General features: G+C 41.5%; 1 protein-coding gene across 8 annotated transcripts in view; it reads right to left on the bottom strand.

Moving 5' to 3' along the window:
- The window catches only part of LOC137431761 (WD repeat-containing protein 48), a 68,849-nt gene that overhangs the window by 19,965 nt on the left and 29,526 nt on the right, over nt 1-19,358 (bottom strand). For all 8 annotated transcript variants that reach the window (XM_078782443.1, XM_068123449.2, XM_068123452.2 and 5 more), the window contains exons 7-8: nt 8,854-8,955; nt 2,557-2,781 (exon numbers count right to left, since the gene is read on the bottom strand). In XM_078782443.1, coding sequence (XP_078638569.1) covers nt 2,557-2,781; nt 8,854-8,955 — 327 coding nt within the window. The remainder of the gene's footprint in view (nt 1-2,556; nt 2,782-8,853; nt 8,956-19,358) is intronic.

Genomic DNA, 19,358 nt, shown 5'->3' with positions numbered 1-19,358 from the left:
GTCCTAATGAAAATGTTTTTTGTTTGACGCAAATACATTCTGCAATTAAAAGCCAAAAATCTAGTGCTCAACGAAAAGCAGAGAGAAAAATTGACCAAAAGAACCAAATAAGATTCATCGTAGAAACAATGATAACCACAACAAAAATCCAAATTAAATTCGGCATTGAAAGATAGTGTCATACACACACATCAATAATATGGTTGAAACCTCATCTAAATCTAGAACATTTAAATAAATAAATAAAAAGAATGACAGCCTCATGGTGGTTGTATTTTCTAAATACCGTATTTTTCGGTGTATAAATCAATTTGGCGTACAAGACGGGGCTAGATCAAATATGATAGTTAGCAAAACTGGCAGTCAGTCAGAAAAATAAAGGTGTTGATTCCTCAAGGCATCGTCGTTAATTTTCAGGGTCATGAATATTAACGAGATGTTTTGTGCATATTATTTTAACTACTTTGTCGGAGGACCTTTCGGATAGATAAGGAATGCAAATAGTTTTTCAATGTTTGTTATCATATTGAGGTACAGTATTGAAAACAAGCTACAGAATCATTGTCAGCACCACCTCATAACAGATTAGAGCACATTACATTTTGTTGCAGTTCCTTGCTAATTAATAAACATGAACACCAGACACGAATTGCAATACAATCACATTTTAACCCATGAAGGAGCTTAATCACTGAGCACTGTGCTTTAAATTAACAATTACAGCAATACCCCGTTTTACGCCATTTCGACCTACGTCAAATCCGACTTTACGCCACTCTTCTAGAGTAAATTTCAGTTCAGCGAACATCATTATGTGCGACTTTACTCCTACATCATAATAGGAGGACGTGAAAAAAATTAATTTTTCCTTAAAAATATATTTAAAATAAATAAAATACAGTAGTACATAAAAATTAACAATAAAATAAGCTAAAAAACAATTTCAAATACAATAAAAAGCACATTTAAAATATTTTTAAAATATACGTACAGTATACGTACGCGTAGCTGCTGGTTCTCATTCAAAACAAAGGCGACGCCATATGCATTTTGTCCTGTGCTGCAGTCGCGTGCTTGCTTTGCCTTTCGCTGTTATTTTTGTGATTATTCCTTTACTGTGTCTGTGTTAGCCATGGGTCCTAAGAAGGATAGTGCTGGTGTTTCCAAGCGTAATGTGGTTACGATGGAAGATAAGTTAAATCTGATTAAAAGGTATGAAAAAGGTGAAAAAGTGTTGGTGATAGCGCATGCCTTCGGGCTGCCACGGTCGACGTATCGACCATCATTCATGATAGGGAACGTATTCTCGCATACGTCACTGAAAAAGCGCCATCGGCGAAGACTGCTGTCATGAATGTGAAGAGGGGTCAGATTTTCGACGATGTCAGGTCAGATTTTCCATGGTCTGATTTTTCGAAAAAAATATGACTAAAATGTGTTTTTTGTGTTCTTTAAGGTTTAGCGATAGTTATATACTTTTGCGAGTTATTTACTCTAGTTCTACGGTGTTTGTCTTCATTTTAAGGCATGTTTAAGGCATTACGCCCGGTTTACGTCAAAAACGGAGTTACGTCACGGCTTATGGAACCAATTAATGACGTAGGCCGGGGTATTGCTATATACAATTCATCTCAGAAAATATCAAACTTTCCAAATTTTTTACGGCATAGGCCAAAAATGCCATCTAGAACAGCGTTTGTCTGTTATTATGTCCCCACAAGTGTACACCAATTAGAGCTAAGGATCTGGTCACATGACAGAGGAACACGTTTAGCAACCATTACGGTTGCATATTTTACTAAAAGGAAATATAATAACCTCTTGTGGAACGTTCTGGGGTCCCAGCAGGTGTCGCAAGGTAGGAAGAAGGTTTCAGAAAATCCTCAATACAATTATGATTTTGAAATGTGATCGATAGACTTTGCTCCCGAATCCGGCCGTGAACAGATGATGACGGTTCGCCGGTTTGATATCTCAATACAATCGTGATTTAACATTATATTTTTATATATTAATATTATATTATTTTGTGATTGGAATGATGAATGATGCTGTTTGGAATGAAAATATAGAGAACGTGCTGTCAATGCCTGACGTTTAACTGAAGGTGGCACAGAAATGTGGAATCTTTTGCTTCATCATTTGCCATTCGCGGTTTTTTTGGTTTTTTTTTACACAAGTCATTCACGAACCGAATGTACATGCCTGAAATTTAAAATAATTAATGCTTACATTATTTGCTAACTGGTATCCCCACCCAGGTCATACTATCCTCTTCAACTAAAGTATCAAACAAGCCTGGCTATGCCGTTGTTAGACAATCGGTATTGTTTCATTTATTCAATTGAATGTCTTAAAACATAAATTTAAGTCTATTCTGAGTACAAGTCGAGACCCGGACTTTCGTGAAAAAAGTATCAACAGTCATGTACATTGAAAAATATGGTATATTTCAAGCCACTACAAGTACAATAATAAATCTCATCAAAAATGGAGTATTGCCCGAATTTGTGGTGTCAACAGCTCTGAGTTTACAACTCCGAACAGCTGGCTTACTTTGAGCACAGGAGCCGTTTCCTCACAGATGAGGAGCCTGTTGTCAGGATTGCGAAGATCCGTGCAGTAGACTTTGCGATCACGGCCCCCAGAGTAGACCTGTGTGAAGCAATCATTGACCTGCAGGGCCCAAACCCCCTCGTCGTGCACACGATATGTAGCGATGCACCGCTGCTGCCCCAAGGACCACAGACGGACAGTGCCATCCGAGCTTCCTGACAAACACTGGAAGAAAGCGACAGTGATATAGAATGCAAAAAAACCCGTCAACTACTACACGGAGCAAACTGTCATAAACAGACTTGGCATTTAATTTGGAATATAATTTTTTTCTTGACTTGTGTTTACTTTCTGAACTCAGTATATCAATCTGGTGAGTTTCTTTTATGCTTCGGTGATTTCTTTGTTAAAAGAACCATGTCACTGATTGTCTTTCACAGCAAGAAGTCAATAACAGGATAATATCACAGGTGGCGTGACAAAATGTAAGGACAGGTACATTTGACGATTGGCTTCACAATCAGGTATATAAGGGTTGTTGCATTCTGTATTAGTGGAAAACGACTTCTGCATGTCTACAAAAGTTATTGCCGCTTCCTCTGGAGATGGTCCGTCAACTCGACAATGCTGTTTGTCATGGAGTGGTGGCTTTTCGAAATTCCGGCATGAGACAGCGTGCTATTGCTCGGAAGTATGGCATCACTCAAGGTCAGGTGTCAAAGATCCTGAAACGAAATGCTCAGAGGGGTGTCCCCACTCCAATACCAAGGCCAGGACGTCTCCGCAGAACCACAAGGAGAGATGATCGACAGCTGCACCGGTTAGTCTGCAATGGCCGTACCAAGTCAGAAAATCGGCTTAGGGCTGAGTGGCAGCAACTGACAAATGTGCCTGTATCCAGAAGGCTAGTCAACCAACGACTGGTTCAAGCAGGCTATCATGCCAGGCGTCCCCTGAGAAAGCCACGCCTGACCAGACAACACAGCCAGCGCCGATTGTCGTGGGCAAGAGAGCACCGTCAATGGCAGCCAGGACACAGTCAGGACACTGACCTTCAGTGACGAGTCTAGATTTCTGGTCTATCGTCAAGATGGCCACGTCCGAGTGCGCAGACAAGTGCATGAAGCCTACAACGAAGATTGTATAATGCCAAGAGTCCAAGCTGGAGGTGGTGGGGTGACCGTTTGGGCTGCTTTTCATGCAGGGGGCAAAACTGACCTGGTTGTTCTGAATGGAAACCTGAACCAGTTCAAGTACAGGGCCATTCTGGAAGAAACATTGCTTCCATTTGCTCGTGCAACCTTTCGAGGAAACTTTGTCTTGCAAGATGACAATGCACGGCCTCATCGTGCTCGCATGATCCAACACTTTCTTGATGACCATGGTGCAGAGCATATGGAGTGGCTTGCCATGTCCCCGGATATGAATCCGATAGAGAACTTGTGGGCAGAATTAACGTGTCAAATCGACCACTTGGACCAGCAGCCGACCTCTGTGCATGAATTGCCGCAGACTATTGTCACTGCATGGCAAGCGATTCCTGTCCAAACCTTGGCAAATCTCGTGAACAGCATGCCTCGACGTGTAAGTGCTCTCCTGAATGCTCGTGGGGGTTACACAAAGTACTGAACTTAATTTTACTGTCCGTAATCCCAATCATAATTTAACTTTTGTTTTTGTTGAAAAAAATTTGGGCTGATGTGCAAAATAAAGAGATAGTTCTGGAAAGCGCACAGAAGTTTAACACAGTACTGTCCGTGAATTGAGGTCGATATCAGTTCACATCACTTTCAAGGATCAATTTATTTGCTTTGAAATGTCAAATGTGGTTTTTGTTTCTTTTAAAGGTCACATTAACAAAATCTAGAATAATTTCAACATAATTCCAGTGAACTTTTCGTTCCAAGTCATCTTGAAAAGTAAGTTTACCCCCACAAAAAAAATATTCCATATTAAATGCCAAGTCTGTATATATACAGAACTCAAGTGGTCACATGACATTGGGAAACTGATAGCTGTGGTACAGAGGGTTCAGCGTGGCAAGAAGGTTGCGCTACATTGAAATGGCAGCAGAGGCTGACTTATGAACAGGAACAAATATTTTAAAACTTACTTCACATCAATTTCTAATTAATAAGACAACGACGTTTAATGTTCCTATCATCAACACGCATACAGTGCATTCAGAAAGTATTCACACTCCTTGACTTTTTTCATATTTTGTTGTGTTAAAGCCTGAATTTAACATAGATTAAATTGAGATTTTTTGTCACTGATCTACAAATAATACCCCAAAATGCCAAAGTGGAATTTTTGTTTTTAGAAATCCTTACCAAATAATTAAACCTGAAATGCAGAAATATCTAATTTACAAAAGTATACAAATCTTAGACATACAGTCATGTAAAAAAGAAAGTACACACCATGTAGAGTTTTGACTTTTTCAACATATTTCAACATACAGCTATTTGATCTTCAGTTCAACAATATTGATAGATAAAGGTGATATTATATAACAAATATCATGAAACATTTACATTTTGTAGTCCATTGTATAATTTAAATAAACATAAATGCAAATTTTGCATGTGGAAAAAGTAAGTACACCCCTACATTTATCACTACTTCAAATACCTAAAATTAGAATCAGGTGCACCATCTCAGGAGCAAATGATTAGAACATCGTTAGAGGGGATCTTGGAGGAACCTTTCTTATTTAAACCTCAGACATTTAGTTTGGTTTGCTCTTTATTGTTGAAGTGTCACCATGCCTAGATCAAAAGAGCTCTCTGAGGCCTTCAGAAAGAAGGTTATAGATGCCTACGAGTCTGGGAAGGGATTTAAAAAGATCTCCAAACAATTTGAAATCAATCATTCGAGTGTCCGGAAGATCATCTACAAGTGGAGAAGATTCCAAACAACTGCCAACTTGTTCAGGCCAGGCAGCCCCAGCAAGTTCAGCCTGAGAGCAGACCGCAAGATGCTGAAAGAAGCCCCTAAGAACCCGAGAATGTCATCACCGGACCTACAGGTAGCTCTTGCCACTGTTGATGTCAAAGTGCACAAGTCTACCATTAGAAAGAGGCTGCACAAATTTGATCTACATGGGAGGTGTGCCAGGAGGAAACCTTTGCTGTCCAGAAAGAACATCAGGGCAAGACTAAAGTTTGCCAATGAACACCTCGGAAAAGACCAGCACTTCTGGAACAATGTGCTCTGGACAGATGAGTCAAAGGTAGAGCTATTTGGCCACAGTACCAGAAGACATGTTTGGCGAAAACCAAAGACATGACCACAAGAACCTGATACCAACTGTAAAGCATGGTGGTGGAAATATTATGGTTTGGGGCAGCTTTGCTGCATCAGGGCCTGGGCAGCTCACCATCATATAATCCACTATGAATTCTTCATTGTACCAGAGGCTGCTTGAGGATAATGTGAGGCCATCTGTCGGATAAGTTGAAGCTCAACCGAAGGTGGACCTTGCAACATGACAATGGCCCTAAACATACCAGTAAATCAACCAAGGAATGGCTGAAAAGAAAGAAATGGAGGGTTCTGAAATGGCCACGTCAAAGCCCGGATCTAAATCCCATCGAGATGTTGTGGGGGGATTTGAAACGAGCTGTGCATGCAAGAAACCCCTCAAACATCGCACAGCTGAAAGAATTCTGCATGGAGGAGTGGGCAAAAATTTCTTCCCAGTCGATGTCAGAGACTGGTAGACAGTTATAAGAAATGCCTACTTGACGTTGTTTCTGCCAAAGGGGGCAATACCACCTATTAGAGCCAAGGGTGTACTTACTTTTTCCACATGCGAAATTTGCATTTATGTTTATTTAAATTATACAATGGACTACAAAATGCAAATGTTTCATGATATTTGTTATATTATATCACCTTTATCTATCAATATTGTTGAAATGAAGATTAAATAGCTGTATGTTGAAATATGTTGAAAAAGTCAAAACTTTACATGGGGTGTACTTGCTTTTTCACGTGACTGTACATAGGTATATCTAAGATTCATAATTAATCAATACTTTGTAGAAATGCCTTTGGCAGAGATTACAGCTTCGATTCTTCTTGGGTACATGTGCATCGGCTTTGCACATCTGGGATTTGGGGAGATTCTCCCATTCTTCCTTGAAGATTTGCTCAAAACCCTGAAATTGGATGGGGAGTGTCAATGAACAGCAATCTTCAAGTCATTCCACAGATTCGCATTGTGACTAAAGTCTGGGCTTTGGGTGGGCCACACAAGGTCTTTCATGTTATTGGACTGAAGCCATTCCAGTGTTGCTTTGGCTGAATGCTTGGGATTATTGTCCTGTTGGAAGGTAAATCTTCACCACAGTCTAAAGTCGTTTGCACTCTGAAGCAGGTTCTCCTCAAGGATTTACCTGTATTTGGCTCCATTAATTGTTCCCTCTATCTTTGCAAGTCTCCCAGTCCCTGCTGCTGAAAAGCATTCCCACTTTATATGTAGCACTTTATATTCAGGCCAAAGAGTTCAATTTTTATCTCATCAGACCACAGAATATTTTGTCTCATGCTCTTGAGTCTTTCACGTGCCTTTATGGAATCTCCAGGCATGCTGTCATGTGCCTTTTACTCAGGAGTGGCTTCCCTCTGGCCACTCTCCCATAAAGCCTAGATTTGTGAAGTGCTGCAGAGACTGTTGTCCTTCCGGCAGGTTCTCCCAATTCAGTCAAGGAATGCTGTAGTTCAGTCACGGTGGTCATTGGGTTCTTAGGCACCTCCATGATCAAGATCCTTCTTGCCCGGGTGCTCAGTTTGGTTGGACGGTCAGCTTTAGGAAGAGTCTCGGAAGTTCCATGTTCTTTCAATTTCCTAATGTGGAGCTCATTGTGCTCTTGGGAACTTTCAACACCAGAAATTATTTTATACCCTTTCCCAGATCTATGCCTCCTGACAATTATATCTTGGAGTTCTACGGACAGTTCCTTGGACTTCCTGGTGGAGTTTCTGCTCTGGCATGCACTGGCAACTGTGGGACCTTCTATACAAAGGTGTGTTTCTTTATAAATCATGTCCAATCAATTGATCGATTGAATTAGCCACAGGTGGAATCCAATCAAGTTACAGAGACATCTCAAGGATGATCAAAGGAAAATGGATGCACCTGAGCTCAATTGGGATTGTCATAGCAAAGGTTGGGCTGACCCTGGTGTTGGGCTAGCGGCTAGGGTGCCGGCTTAGGATCCTAGGATCCTGGGTTCGAATCCCGGTCAATCGCTGAATTAACGCCAGGGGGGTTGACTCAGCCTGTCATCCTTCCGAGGTCGGCAAATTGAGTTCCAGTTCACTGGTAATTCCCTGCTTGTCGTTAAAGGCGGCAAAAAGGGTTGGCGTCAGGAAGGGCATCCGGCCGTAAAACATTGCTTCAAAAAGGGGACCGAAAAACAACAACAACCACAGTTCCCGAAAAAGGCCAACCCCCGCTTGTGGGGAAAAATGGCCTCTAAAGGTGGTTTGTTTGTTTTTTATAGCAAAGGGGTTGATACTTATTGACTCAAGACATTTCAGCTTTTCATTTTTAATTATTTTGCAAAGGATTCTTAAAAACAATTCCACTTTGACATTATTGGGTATTATGTGTAGATCAGTGACAAAAACAAATCTCAATTTAATCCATTTTAAATTAAATCTGTAACACAGCAAAATGTGAAAAAAGTCAAGGGTGTGAATACTTTCTGAAAGCACTGTACTTCAGCCAAGCGGAATAGATCCTTCCAATGAAAACATAGCAACTATTGAGATGATTAAAAATAACAATGCCGTTCATTTAACTATTATGAACACAGTAGGCTAATTGTTAAAATGTGAAACATGAAAAACTGTGAAAAATCATTTACAACAATCAAGAAGCCAATTCCTGTCGTTATTTTAGACTTTTTATTCAAACATGTTATTATAGCTGTTCTATAAACTTGGAAAAAAATTCCAATACTTTTGCTTGAAAGAAAATAATGCGTATTTCTGAGGTTAACCCTATAGCATCCTCCAGCCCGATATGGCCAACACCAAACTGGATTTCAAAATGTCAATTCAGTGCTTCCTTATTGTTCATGTTGTATCATGTGCAAGGAAAAAGAAAAGATATTCTTGCCATTGTGGCTTCAGAATATTGATATTCCTCACATGACCCTTTATAGCAATCTCCTCTGAATTACATGAATGATCACATTCTATTTCAAAGCTGTATTGGATGTATTGTGTACTCAACATGAACTTTATGTTCGTTCTTTGAAGGATCCCCACAAGAAGCCTGACCTGAGTGCCATCTCTGTTCAACAGCAAAGATTTTACATTGTCTGTATGCCCTTTGAGCTTCATCAGCTTGGCACACGTGCGTGGATCCCAAACACGCAACACCTGTGCACAAAAGAAATAAATAAATGAGTAACTAATAAAAATATAAATCTGGAAACATTCTTAATATTGAGTGGATTTTGGCAAAAGCCATTCAATTAAAGTTTTGAATTTAATTACGAGCCCAATGAATGACATGTTCCAATTATATCATATACAAATAATATTTCGATATGTTCGTGAAAAGTTCTTTTAAAGCAGAATTTTTTTTGGGAAACTTTTGGGAAAAAAAAATTGACCTGGATGCCAAATACAAATGGCGTTGGCAAGATGGAGGTGGAGAGGAGGTAGAGGGGAACTACAAAGGCTAAATAACAAGAAATGACACTCTTCAATGTCGTCCCATATGCCTCCACCCACATTTCTACCATTATACATACTTGTACCAAGTTTGATTTAAATTCCTTCAGCTGTTCTCAAGTATCACATTTTTACCTGACATGACCTCTGAAATTTGATGCTGAAATCTAATCAGTTCATCCTTGCATCATAATAGATACTCATACCAAGTTTGGTCAAAATCCCATCACTGTAACATAATTTTTACTTAACGGGACATCTGACCTTTGACATCTCGACCCCATAATCTCATCAGTTCATATTTGCATCACGATACAAACTTGTACCAAGTATGACTTACATCCCTTCAGCCATTCTTGAGTTATCGCGGTAACAGAAAGCTATCACGGACGGACACACGGACAACCAGAAGAAAACATAATGCCAAAGTCGGCAGAGGCATAAAAAAAAGAAATAAGCTCACAATTCAAATTCTAAGTTAACTAAACTATTCAATTCCATACATCAAGCAACTTAGAAGATTTTGTCAGAAAAGACAAACAAAACCAGACAAAAACAGAACAACAAACAAAGCAAAGCAAGCTGGAATGTGTCAGCAATCACAAAGTGGAACTTTCTTTGGATGCACGTTATGCTGGGTGTCCCGTCTCCTAGCATGATATCTATATTTTTTTTGTATACCTAATCGAGGCTTGTGGAAGAGCTAGTACTAGTACACTGATCGGATCAGGACACAACAGGAGAAAAGAAACAGGAGAGAGGAGAGAGGAGAGAGGAGAGAGGAGAGAGGAGAGAGGAGAGAGGAGAGAGAGGAGAGAGAGGAGAGAGGAGAGAGGAGAGAGAGAGAGAGGGGGAGGGGCACCAACAGCAGAGTTGAAGGCAAAGATAGAGGCAGACTTGGACAAACAATGAGCGTGGGGAGGAATGGGGGGCAGGAGAGGATGCATGAGGTGGAGAATGGGTTAACGAGGGTATAAATGCTGTATCATGGTTTTGGATTGGGAACGATCTGAGATGGTGGTGAACAGTTGTTTTGAAGACCTTGAGGGAATAATGACATTGAAGAGAATGTGGAAGTTGGTTCCATGGGCGGGAGAAAAGAGGAACGAATGAGTGGAGGTGAGCAGTGATCCTGGATGAACAGTGATCATAGTTTGGTCAGTCGATCAGGCCTGGCCAGTCAATCAAGGTTCATGAAGAACTTGTGCCAAATATTTTCCCTGACCGTCCCCGACGAGAAGTAGGAATAATTGCGGCTGTAGAGTAGTAGTGAAGGTAGTAGTCGTAGTAGCAGCAGACATTGATAAAAATGTATGGCAGCATGAAAACAAGGTGCAGTGCTCTATGTAAAGCAAAAGGCCCACATTTAAAGCACCAATGTATTATACAACTTATCCACATTAATTTTATACCTTGTGATAATCAAACCCACTCATAATACATTTAGAATTTCGTAACCAATCATTTTTTGACTCCTGTGTTTATCACTTCAAATGGTGTTCCCACAATCATAGATGTAACATTTTCACTAAACCCACTCACCGTCTGACAATGACAGCCACAAACAGTTTGAAGATTGTCCAAAAAAAACGTTTGATGAAATGCCACCAGAAAGTCACGAGTGATAATGCAGGGTGCGGAAAAACACAAAGGTACATTCAGCAACAGAAATAAAAAACCTTTACGTCCTGCCATTTCAGTCTGTCTCAGCTTCAGATATTTCACTGGTTTATAAGTCAAGTATGGAATTACCAAGATAAGACAACTGGTAGTAATAAGCAAAATGATGATCAATTTCATCTGAACTTTCACTGCAAACAGAATTGAGGAAATCAGCTGGATGGAGAAGAGACCATTTGGGTTGCTTTGGTAAACAAGGCCAAAAATAAACAATATATATTCTCCAGAAAAAAAGATTTTTTTTGAAACCAAACACGAATGGAAGAGCTTGTACACATGTGAGACAATAACAATAGACGTATACAAATTACAAGGACATCGGTAGGTTTAAAAAATGGAGGACTACTACAGCCTGTTAAGAGGAAAAAAAAAATAGTAAATGAAGAATTGCAAAAAATAAGAAATAAAGATTACAAGACCAAAATTAATAAAATGAACAATACCAATCACAAAAGTAGACTACTTTTGAAAATGAGCAACATATGAGATGTACGACTCAGCTTCCTTGTATTGTTCCCAATACACACACTGTATTCATTCTGGAACATGAGAAAAATTAGACTGAAATAACTTGGAAAATATTTCAATTTACAATTTCAAGATATAATTTTAGCAACTGGTCCAGAAGAGCAAACAATATTTCAGACATACAGTGCGGTGCAAAAGTACGAGTCCAGCAAGGCATTTATTAATTGAGACGTGATACAATAAATCATTGTAATATGAAACCAAAAGCACTTTCAGGAAATTTTCACAAACTCTTAAGGATATAACAACAGTTATTATAAAAGGAAAAATCTAATCTGTCTTTGCGTATAATCAACAATCAGCGTGACTATAATAATAATAATAATAATAATAATAATAACTAGAATCTCAGTCAGTAGAGCTCAGTAGAGCGCATACTCCCGCCGTGGGTCAAGTTGGAATAATACGTTTTGTTTATCCCCTCTCCCTGGTGTTGGGCTAGCGGCTAGGGTGCCGGCTTAGGATCCTAGGATCCTGGGTTCGAATCCCGGTCAATCGCTGAAATAACGCCAGGGGGGTTGACTCAGCCTGTCATCCTTCCGAGGTCGGCAAATTTGAGTACCAGTTCACTGGTAATTCCCTGCTTGTCGTTAAAGGCGGCAAAAAGGGTTGGCGTCAGGAAGGGCATCCGGCCGTAAAACATTGCTTCAAAAAGGGGACCGAAAAACAACAACAACCACAGTTCCCGAAAAAGGCCAACCCCCGCTTGCGGGGAAAAATGGCCTCTAAAGGTGGTTTTTTTTTTTTTTTTTATCCCCTCTCCCCAAAACAATAAAGGAAAAAGAAAGTAGGCCCTAACTGCCAGAGAAATTATTTTGATATATCTCGGAATTAGAGGAGAAAAACATCATTTAAGAATAAGAATAAAAGCTTTAATGCAGTAAAAAAAAAAACAATCCCCAAAAAAATTCCTGGATCCGGAATAATATCCTGAGCTTCAACAAAACTAATCAATTCTTCCTTATCCCAAGGGCAATCATCCCACCAACTTTCATCCAAATCCATTGAGAACTTTTCCAGAAATCTTGTTCACAAACACACGAACACACAACAACAACAACAACAACAACAACAACAACAACAACAACAACAACAACAACAACAACAACAACATGCATTTTAAGGCCATTTTCCCTGCTAGAGCGGGGGTTAGCCTTGCGGTCCCCATGACAATCTTCTCCATTTTGCCCTATTTTCTGCATCTCTCCTTGTTAACCCCCTTGCCCGCATTTCTTCTTCCACCATCTTTAGCCAAGTCTTTCTCGGTCTTCCCCATCCTCTACTTCCTTCTACATTAACTTCCATCACTCTTCTCAACCAGTCACTTTCATCCTTCCTCAACACATGACCAAACCATCTCAACCTGTTCCTCTTCACAGCATCAATCACAGGCAATATTCCCATCATCTTTCGCAATTCATCATTTGTCTTCCTCTCTCTCAACGATACTCCGCACATCCATTGAACCATTCGCATTTCCACCCTTTCCAGCCTTCGTTGCTGCTCTACGTTCATTACCCATGTCTCGCTCCCATAAATCATAACACTTCTCACACATGCAGCATACACCTTTCCCTTCAGCTTCAGCGACACTCTCCTCCTCATCAGCATGCCACTCAGTTCCCGAAACTTCTTCCATGCACATCTCACTCGAGCAACCTTTGCCGAGTCTGATCCACCTTCTCCATTCAGCATGTCTCCGAGGTAGCAAAATGTTTTCACACCTTCCAGCTTCACGCCGTCTCCAAGATCCAACTCAACATTTCCTCCATCTGCAGCTCCCTCTGTGCACACCTTATATTTGAATGTAGCTGCCACACTGGTAAATGACCCTCTCAGACCACTACATTTTTGATGAACCCACTCAGCGCACATTGTACATTGAATGGAGTTCGATCCGACACCCTTCCTGCACACAGCAAACGGCCACTTCCCAGTTCTTTCCACCTCACCACATGCTTTACCACTTGCCATCACCTTCGTCTTTCCGATATTCACCTTCAGACCTTTTGTCTCCATACATTCCTTCCACTTGTTCATCTTTTCCTTCAGTCCATCCATACTTTCCGCAATCAACACCAGATCATCTGCATACAACAACTCCCACGGTAAACCCTCCTTTACATTCTGAGCCAGCACCTCCATCACAGCTACAAATAGTAGTGGACTTAGTACCGACCCCTGATGCACTCCCACCTTCACCTCAAACTCACCACTGTTCCCGTCCTTCGTCCTTACAGCTGTGCACGCTCTTTTGTACATTGCCATCACGACTCTGATCAACCATTCCTCCACTCCTAACTTCCTCAATGCCCATGTCAATACTTTGCGTGGAACCCTATCGAATGTTTTCTGCAGATCAACAAACCCAAGAAACACTTCTTCCTCTTCTCCATGTACTTCTCCTGCAACTGCCTCACAATGAAAAGCGCATCTGTCGTTCCTCTTCCTGGCATAAATCCAAACTGCATTTCGTCGATCTTCACTTTCTTCCTTATCCTCCTCTCCAACACCCTTTCCAAAACCTTCATTCCATGCTCCAATAACTTTATCGCTCGGTACGAGCCACACTCCAGAGGGTCACCTTTCCCCTTGTATAGAGGGACGAGGGTACTCAGTTCCCAATCCACTGGAATGCGGCCTTCTTTCACCACCAGATTACAGATCTCTTTCATTCTGTTCACACCCCAACTTCCTGCTGCCTTCAACATATCTCCCACAACTCCCGTCGGCCCTCCCGCTTTCCCACTCTTCATTGCTTTTATCGCTTCCTCAACTTCCTTCTCAGTTATCTTCTCTGCCGGTCCGAAAACTGGGTTACTCTCTATGTTGCCATCCCATTCATTCTCTGTATTCAACAGCATTTCCATATATCTTTTCCATCTTCCTTTAATTCCATCTGGGTCGACAACGATTTGTCCCACTTCATCCTTCAAGCAACTCACCCCCATCACATCACACCTCTCTTTCGCTATGTGCTTTGCAATCCTGAATACTGCTTTCTGACCCTCTTCCGAATCCAAGCGTTCTCCGAACATTTTCCTACATGCCTCCTGCGCCTTTGCTACCTCTTTCTTTGCAGCCTTCTTGGCTGCCTTATAACTTTCATGCTCTGCTGTTTCTGCTCCCGTACCCTTCGCCTTCTGCCACTCCTTGAACTTCTTCCTCTTCTCGTCAATCCTCTTTCGAACTTCATCATCCCACCACCATGTTTCCGAGTGCCTCGGTGGTCCTTTTGTCCATCCACATACCTCACCAACGGCTCCCAACAGACGAGCTTTCATTGACATCCAACCACTTTCAAGCTCAACCACATCATCCTCTACCCTACTCAGCCTCTCTTTTAATGCCTCCCTTACTGTCACCTCTTTCAACCTCCACACCTTCATTCTCGGTTGGTACTTCACCCGCCGAGCTCTCCTCGCACCTTTCACCCTTATGTCGCAGACAACCAAGTGGTGCTGTGAAACAGCCTCCTCCCCCGGGATCACCTTTGTGTCCCGGAGGTGCCCCCTATCTCACCTATGCACCATCAGGTAGTCAACGGTTGTCGTCGACCCACCTGACGTGTATGTAACAAGCTTATTATCCTCTTTCTGGAACTGAGTATTACAAATCAACAAATCAGCTCCATCAGCAAACTCCAAAATCCTTTCACCTTCTCCATTTCTCACACCATATCCGTAACTCCCATGAACTCCCTCAAAACCATCCATACTCCTTCCCACATGTCCATTCAGGTCTCCTCCCACCACAACAACTTCCTCATCTTTCACGTTTTCCATCAGCTTCTCTATTGCACACCAGAACATGTCCTTTTCATCGCTTCGACCAACCTGCGGAGCATATCCCGAGATGACGTTCACCAAGAGCTTTCCAATCATCATTTTCACCATCATCAACCTATCACTCACTCTAGTCACACTCACCACACTGTCTACAAACTCCTCAGAAAACAGGACACCAACACCATTCATGCCCTCCGGGCACCCTTGCCACACAAACTTGTATTTCTGTCCCTGCCTACCCTTTACCATTCTCACACCACTTCCCTTCCATCTCGTCTCTTGCACACAACATATGTCCACTCTTCTTCTGACCAATACTTCCACCACTTCTCCTGATCTCCCTGTCATTGTCCCTATATTCCATGTCCCAAACCTCAGAAACCGATCTCCACTTCGGGCTGCACCCTGCCCATATGTACTTGTAATTGTCATGGTTCTCTTTTTGAGGCAATGTTTTTATGGCCGGATGCCCTTCCTGACGCCAACCCTCTTAGTCGTCTCTTACGACACGCAGGGATACGGTGTACCTATTCTAAACTGGGGTACACACCGGGATCATTCATCCCAGCAAGCTGGTACTCAATTTGTCGATCTCGGAAGGATGACAGGCTGAGTCAACCCCCCTGGTGTTAATTTAGCAATCGACCGGGATTCAAACCCAGGATCGGAGGATCCCAAGCCTGGGATCCGAGGATCCTATGTTGACCTTGTGACCTATGTTGATCAAAAAAATAGTTGGTGGCTGAATTCAGTTGGCTGATATGAAAATCCCATTCAAATTTCAAGTCAATCAGATGAAAATTGAGGAATTTAGAAATTTGAAATTGTTGTTGACCTTTGAACTATGGCTGACCTTTTGGCCTGTGCTGATCTCACAAATAGTTGATGGTTGAATTCAGTTAGGCGATATACAACAACAACAACAACAGGCATTTTAAGGCCATTCTCTCTGCAAGAGCGTGGGTTAGCCTTGCGGTCGTCATGACAATCTTCTCCAATCTTCCGAGGAGAGAAAGAATCAATATAGAATTCTTTGTCTAGGGAGGTGAGGTGAGGGGGAGAAAACAAAATAAAAGAAACAAGCCATACAGCGAAGGAAATAACCCAAACCGAAAAAACACCGACGGGGGGAGGGAAGCCCCAAGTCACCAGGCCGCGCACGAGGTACGACCCAGAAAACGATGAATTACACACAAGTTTGCACGAACCACAAACCAACACCAACCAGAAACACACAATAACACGTACACAGCAAAATAACCAATGGAAATTTGACAAAGACAAGAACGGGAAAACACTCAAACTTCGATGCTGTGGAGAGCTCGAAGCACCAAGAAACCGGAAACGGTACCACCAAGAAACCGGAACACGAACACACGAACAACACATATGCACACACACACACACACACACGGACGGACACAATTGAATGCATTACTCCCTAGCGGGAGTAATAATAATAATAACTACATACGCCACTTCAAGACGGGCCACTATATAACTGTGGGCAGGAGAATGCATCAAATGCCCTGTTTTTGAAAAATATTATCATATTGATAGAGCTAAACGTTATTTTTTGTTACACTAAGCCCATATAGCATTTCTGTAGAATATTTCGGACTTTCGATTTTGTTTAGACCCCCCTCCCTCCCCCACGAGGATTGGATAAAAATTAGGTACCCCCACTAATGGGCCGCTTTGGCCAAATGGTGAGATTTGTCTAATTTTATAAAACAACACTTTCTAATAGTAATTCAGGGTTACCGATTACAAAAATGGCCTCGAAAAGGTGGTGGGATAAAAATTAGAAAGTTTTTAGGAAATTATTTTTGAAAATTGGGTAATCCGGTCACCAATGAACCAAAAAAAGAATAATTTTTCAAAACATGACAAAGTATTCACAATATTTACATAGATATTATATACAGAGCCAAAAATGTATAATTTAGAATATATACATATATTTGGATTACATACAAAGTTTTAAAATATTTACAGATCCAATAAGGTATATAATTTAAACAATGTGTGTTTGATGCTGAAATTGAGCAGAGTATGATGTGAATCTTATAATTTTGAAAGTCTCACACAAATGATCATCTATCTATAATTCCAGTAATCTCTGTGTGTCTGTGACCGCTGTTTCTCGACAACCACGGGTCCGATATACTTGAAACTTGCCAGATATATTGCTGGGGACCTGAGGATGTGCCTTTTCAAGGTTTCATATTAATCGGAGAAGTAGTTACCGAGCTATGTCCAAAAAACGATTCAACCAATCAGAGAGCAGCGAGCTATCACGTGTGCCGAACGTGGCGAACAGACTCTGCCTCGGACGGCACATTTGAGAGCGTATTCATTTATTTCACGTTGGCAAACTATGTTGGCGTTAAACTATGTTTTAAAACTAATTAAAACTAATTTGCGATTCATCGTAACTGCGATTATGCGACCTTCCGGACAGTCAAATGAGGACGTCACTTCCGGACTTACGGATAGTCATAGTGACGACGTACTGATGCTGAACGTGGCGAGCAGACGCTGCCTCGGACGGCACATTTGAGAGCGTATTCATTTATTTGACGTTGCAATCTGTGTTGATTGTTGTAAGGTACGATCGATTGTAGTACACGTTTATAATAACTCTGCCGATACAGGCCCGATTAACTGCAGCGCCATCCGAGCTGCGGCGTCGGGACGATACATTCATTGTACGGTCACATCACGCACTTACGGGCACGCCCATGGGCCCATGGGCACGCCCAGACATTTTTTTTTTTTTTTTGGCAAGGAACGGGCACCCACGTACGGGTACGTCCTAGTGTAAGTCAATGATATCAATGTGTCAATGTTTTCACCCCTCAGCCCAAATTGGGCTAAGGGGTATTGTCGTCACGGGTGTCGTCCGGGCGTCCGTCAACTTTTGGTTTCCGTCAATTTCAAGGAGAACGGCTTGTCCGATTAAATCCATTTTTGCAGTGTGTGTTGGGGTTGAGTAGAGGACGGTTCCTTTCGAAAATGGGCGCACTGCGATTTTCAATATGGCCGCCACGGCAGCCATCCGGGTGTCCGTCAACTTTTGGTTTCCGTCAATTTCGAGCAGAACGGCTTGTCCGATTAAATCCATTTTTGCAGTGTGTGTTGGGGTTGAGTAGAGGAAGGTACCTTTCGAAAATGGGCACGCTGCGATTTTCAAGATGGCCGCCATGGCAGACATTTTGAAATTGGTTTCCGTCAATTTCGAGCAGAATGGCTTGTCCGATTAAATTCATTTTTGCAGTGTATGTTGGGGTTGGGTAGAGGAAGGTTCCTTTCGAAAATGGGCGCGCTGCGATTTTCAAGATGGCTGCCACGGCAGACATCTTGAAATTGGTTGCCGTCAATTTCGAGCAGAATTGACGGTTTGCGCATGCGCAAGATTGGAGGTCACGTTTTTTCAAAGCTGTCCATGCGCTCACGCTTTCGAAGTTAAGTAATTTTTCACAATTGTGTTTTTGTCGAAACTGTATCTATCTTTCGGTGTGTGTACCTATAGTGTGTCTTTAGGAAGATTCTCGGTGTAAATTTTTCATACATGTATACAAAATCGTCGGTTAATTCGTGTCGTGTCTTCTGAGGCCTAGTAGGCTACCGTGTCCGACCTTGAGGCTTTGTTTTTCTCTCAGCGGTTCGTCGATTGCGCTGCAATTACTTTTGTTCTCTGTTTTTGTCCCAGTCTTTCACCCCATACTTCCTTGTTTAAAATCTCAACTCAAAAAAAAAAAAAATTCCTTCTCTGTTCTTATTCATTTATTCGTTGTTCTTATTGGTTCGTTCGTTCTTCTATCACGTTGTTCGTGATCACGTTGTTAAAAATGTTTAAACTTTTCCCTGAAGAACTGTATTCTGTCATATTATAACACCTTTTTCTTATTCGCTTTCGACTTGCTCACCAAATCTATTCATTCCAAAAAAAAATTCCATCTCTTACAGTTCCTTTTTTCTACATTCCCGAAACTCTTCTGCACTCCACCCCTCCTTCAGCGTCCTCAAACGTATTTTTGACTCGAAGGTCTCAAGAAACTCATTTTGCAATAAATGTTCGTTTCCCATTCATTGTACCCTTTTCAA

This window comes from Myxine glutinosa, chromosome 7 (genome assembly GCF_964187855.1).
Source record: "Myxine glutinosa chromosome 7, kmMyxGlut1.1, whole genome shotgun sequence".
In the NCBI taxonomy this organism is placed as follows: domain Eukaryota; kingdom Metazoa; phylum Chordata; class Myxini; order Myxiniformes; family Myxinidae; genus Myxine; species Myxine glutinosa.
The sequence above is the reverse complement of the archived record's forward strand: the minus strand, read 5'-3'. Positions and strand labels throughout refer to the sequence as shown.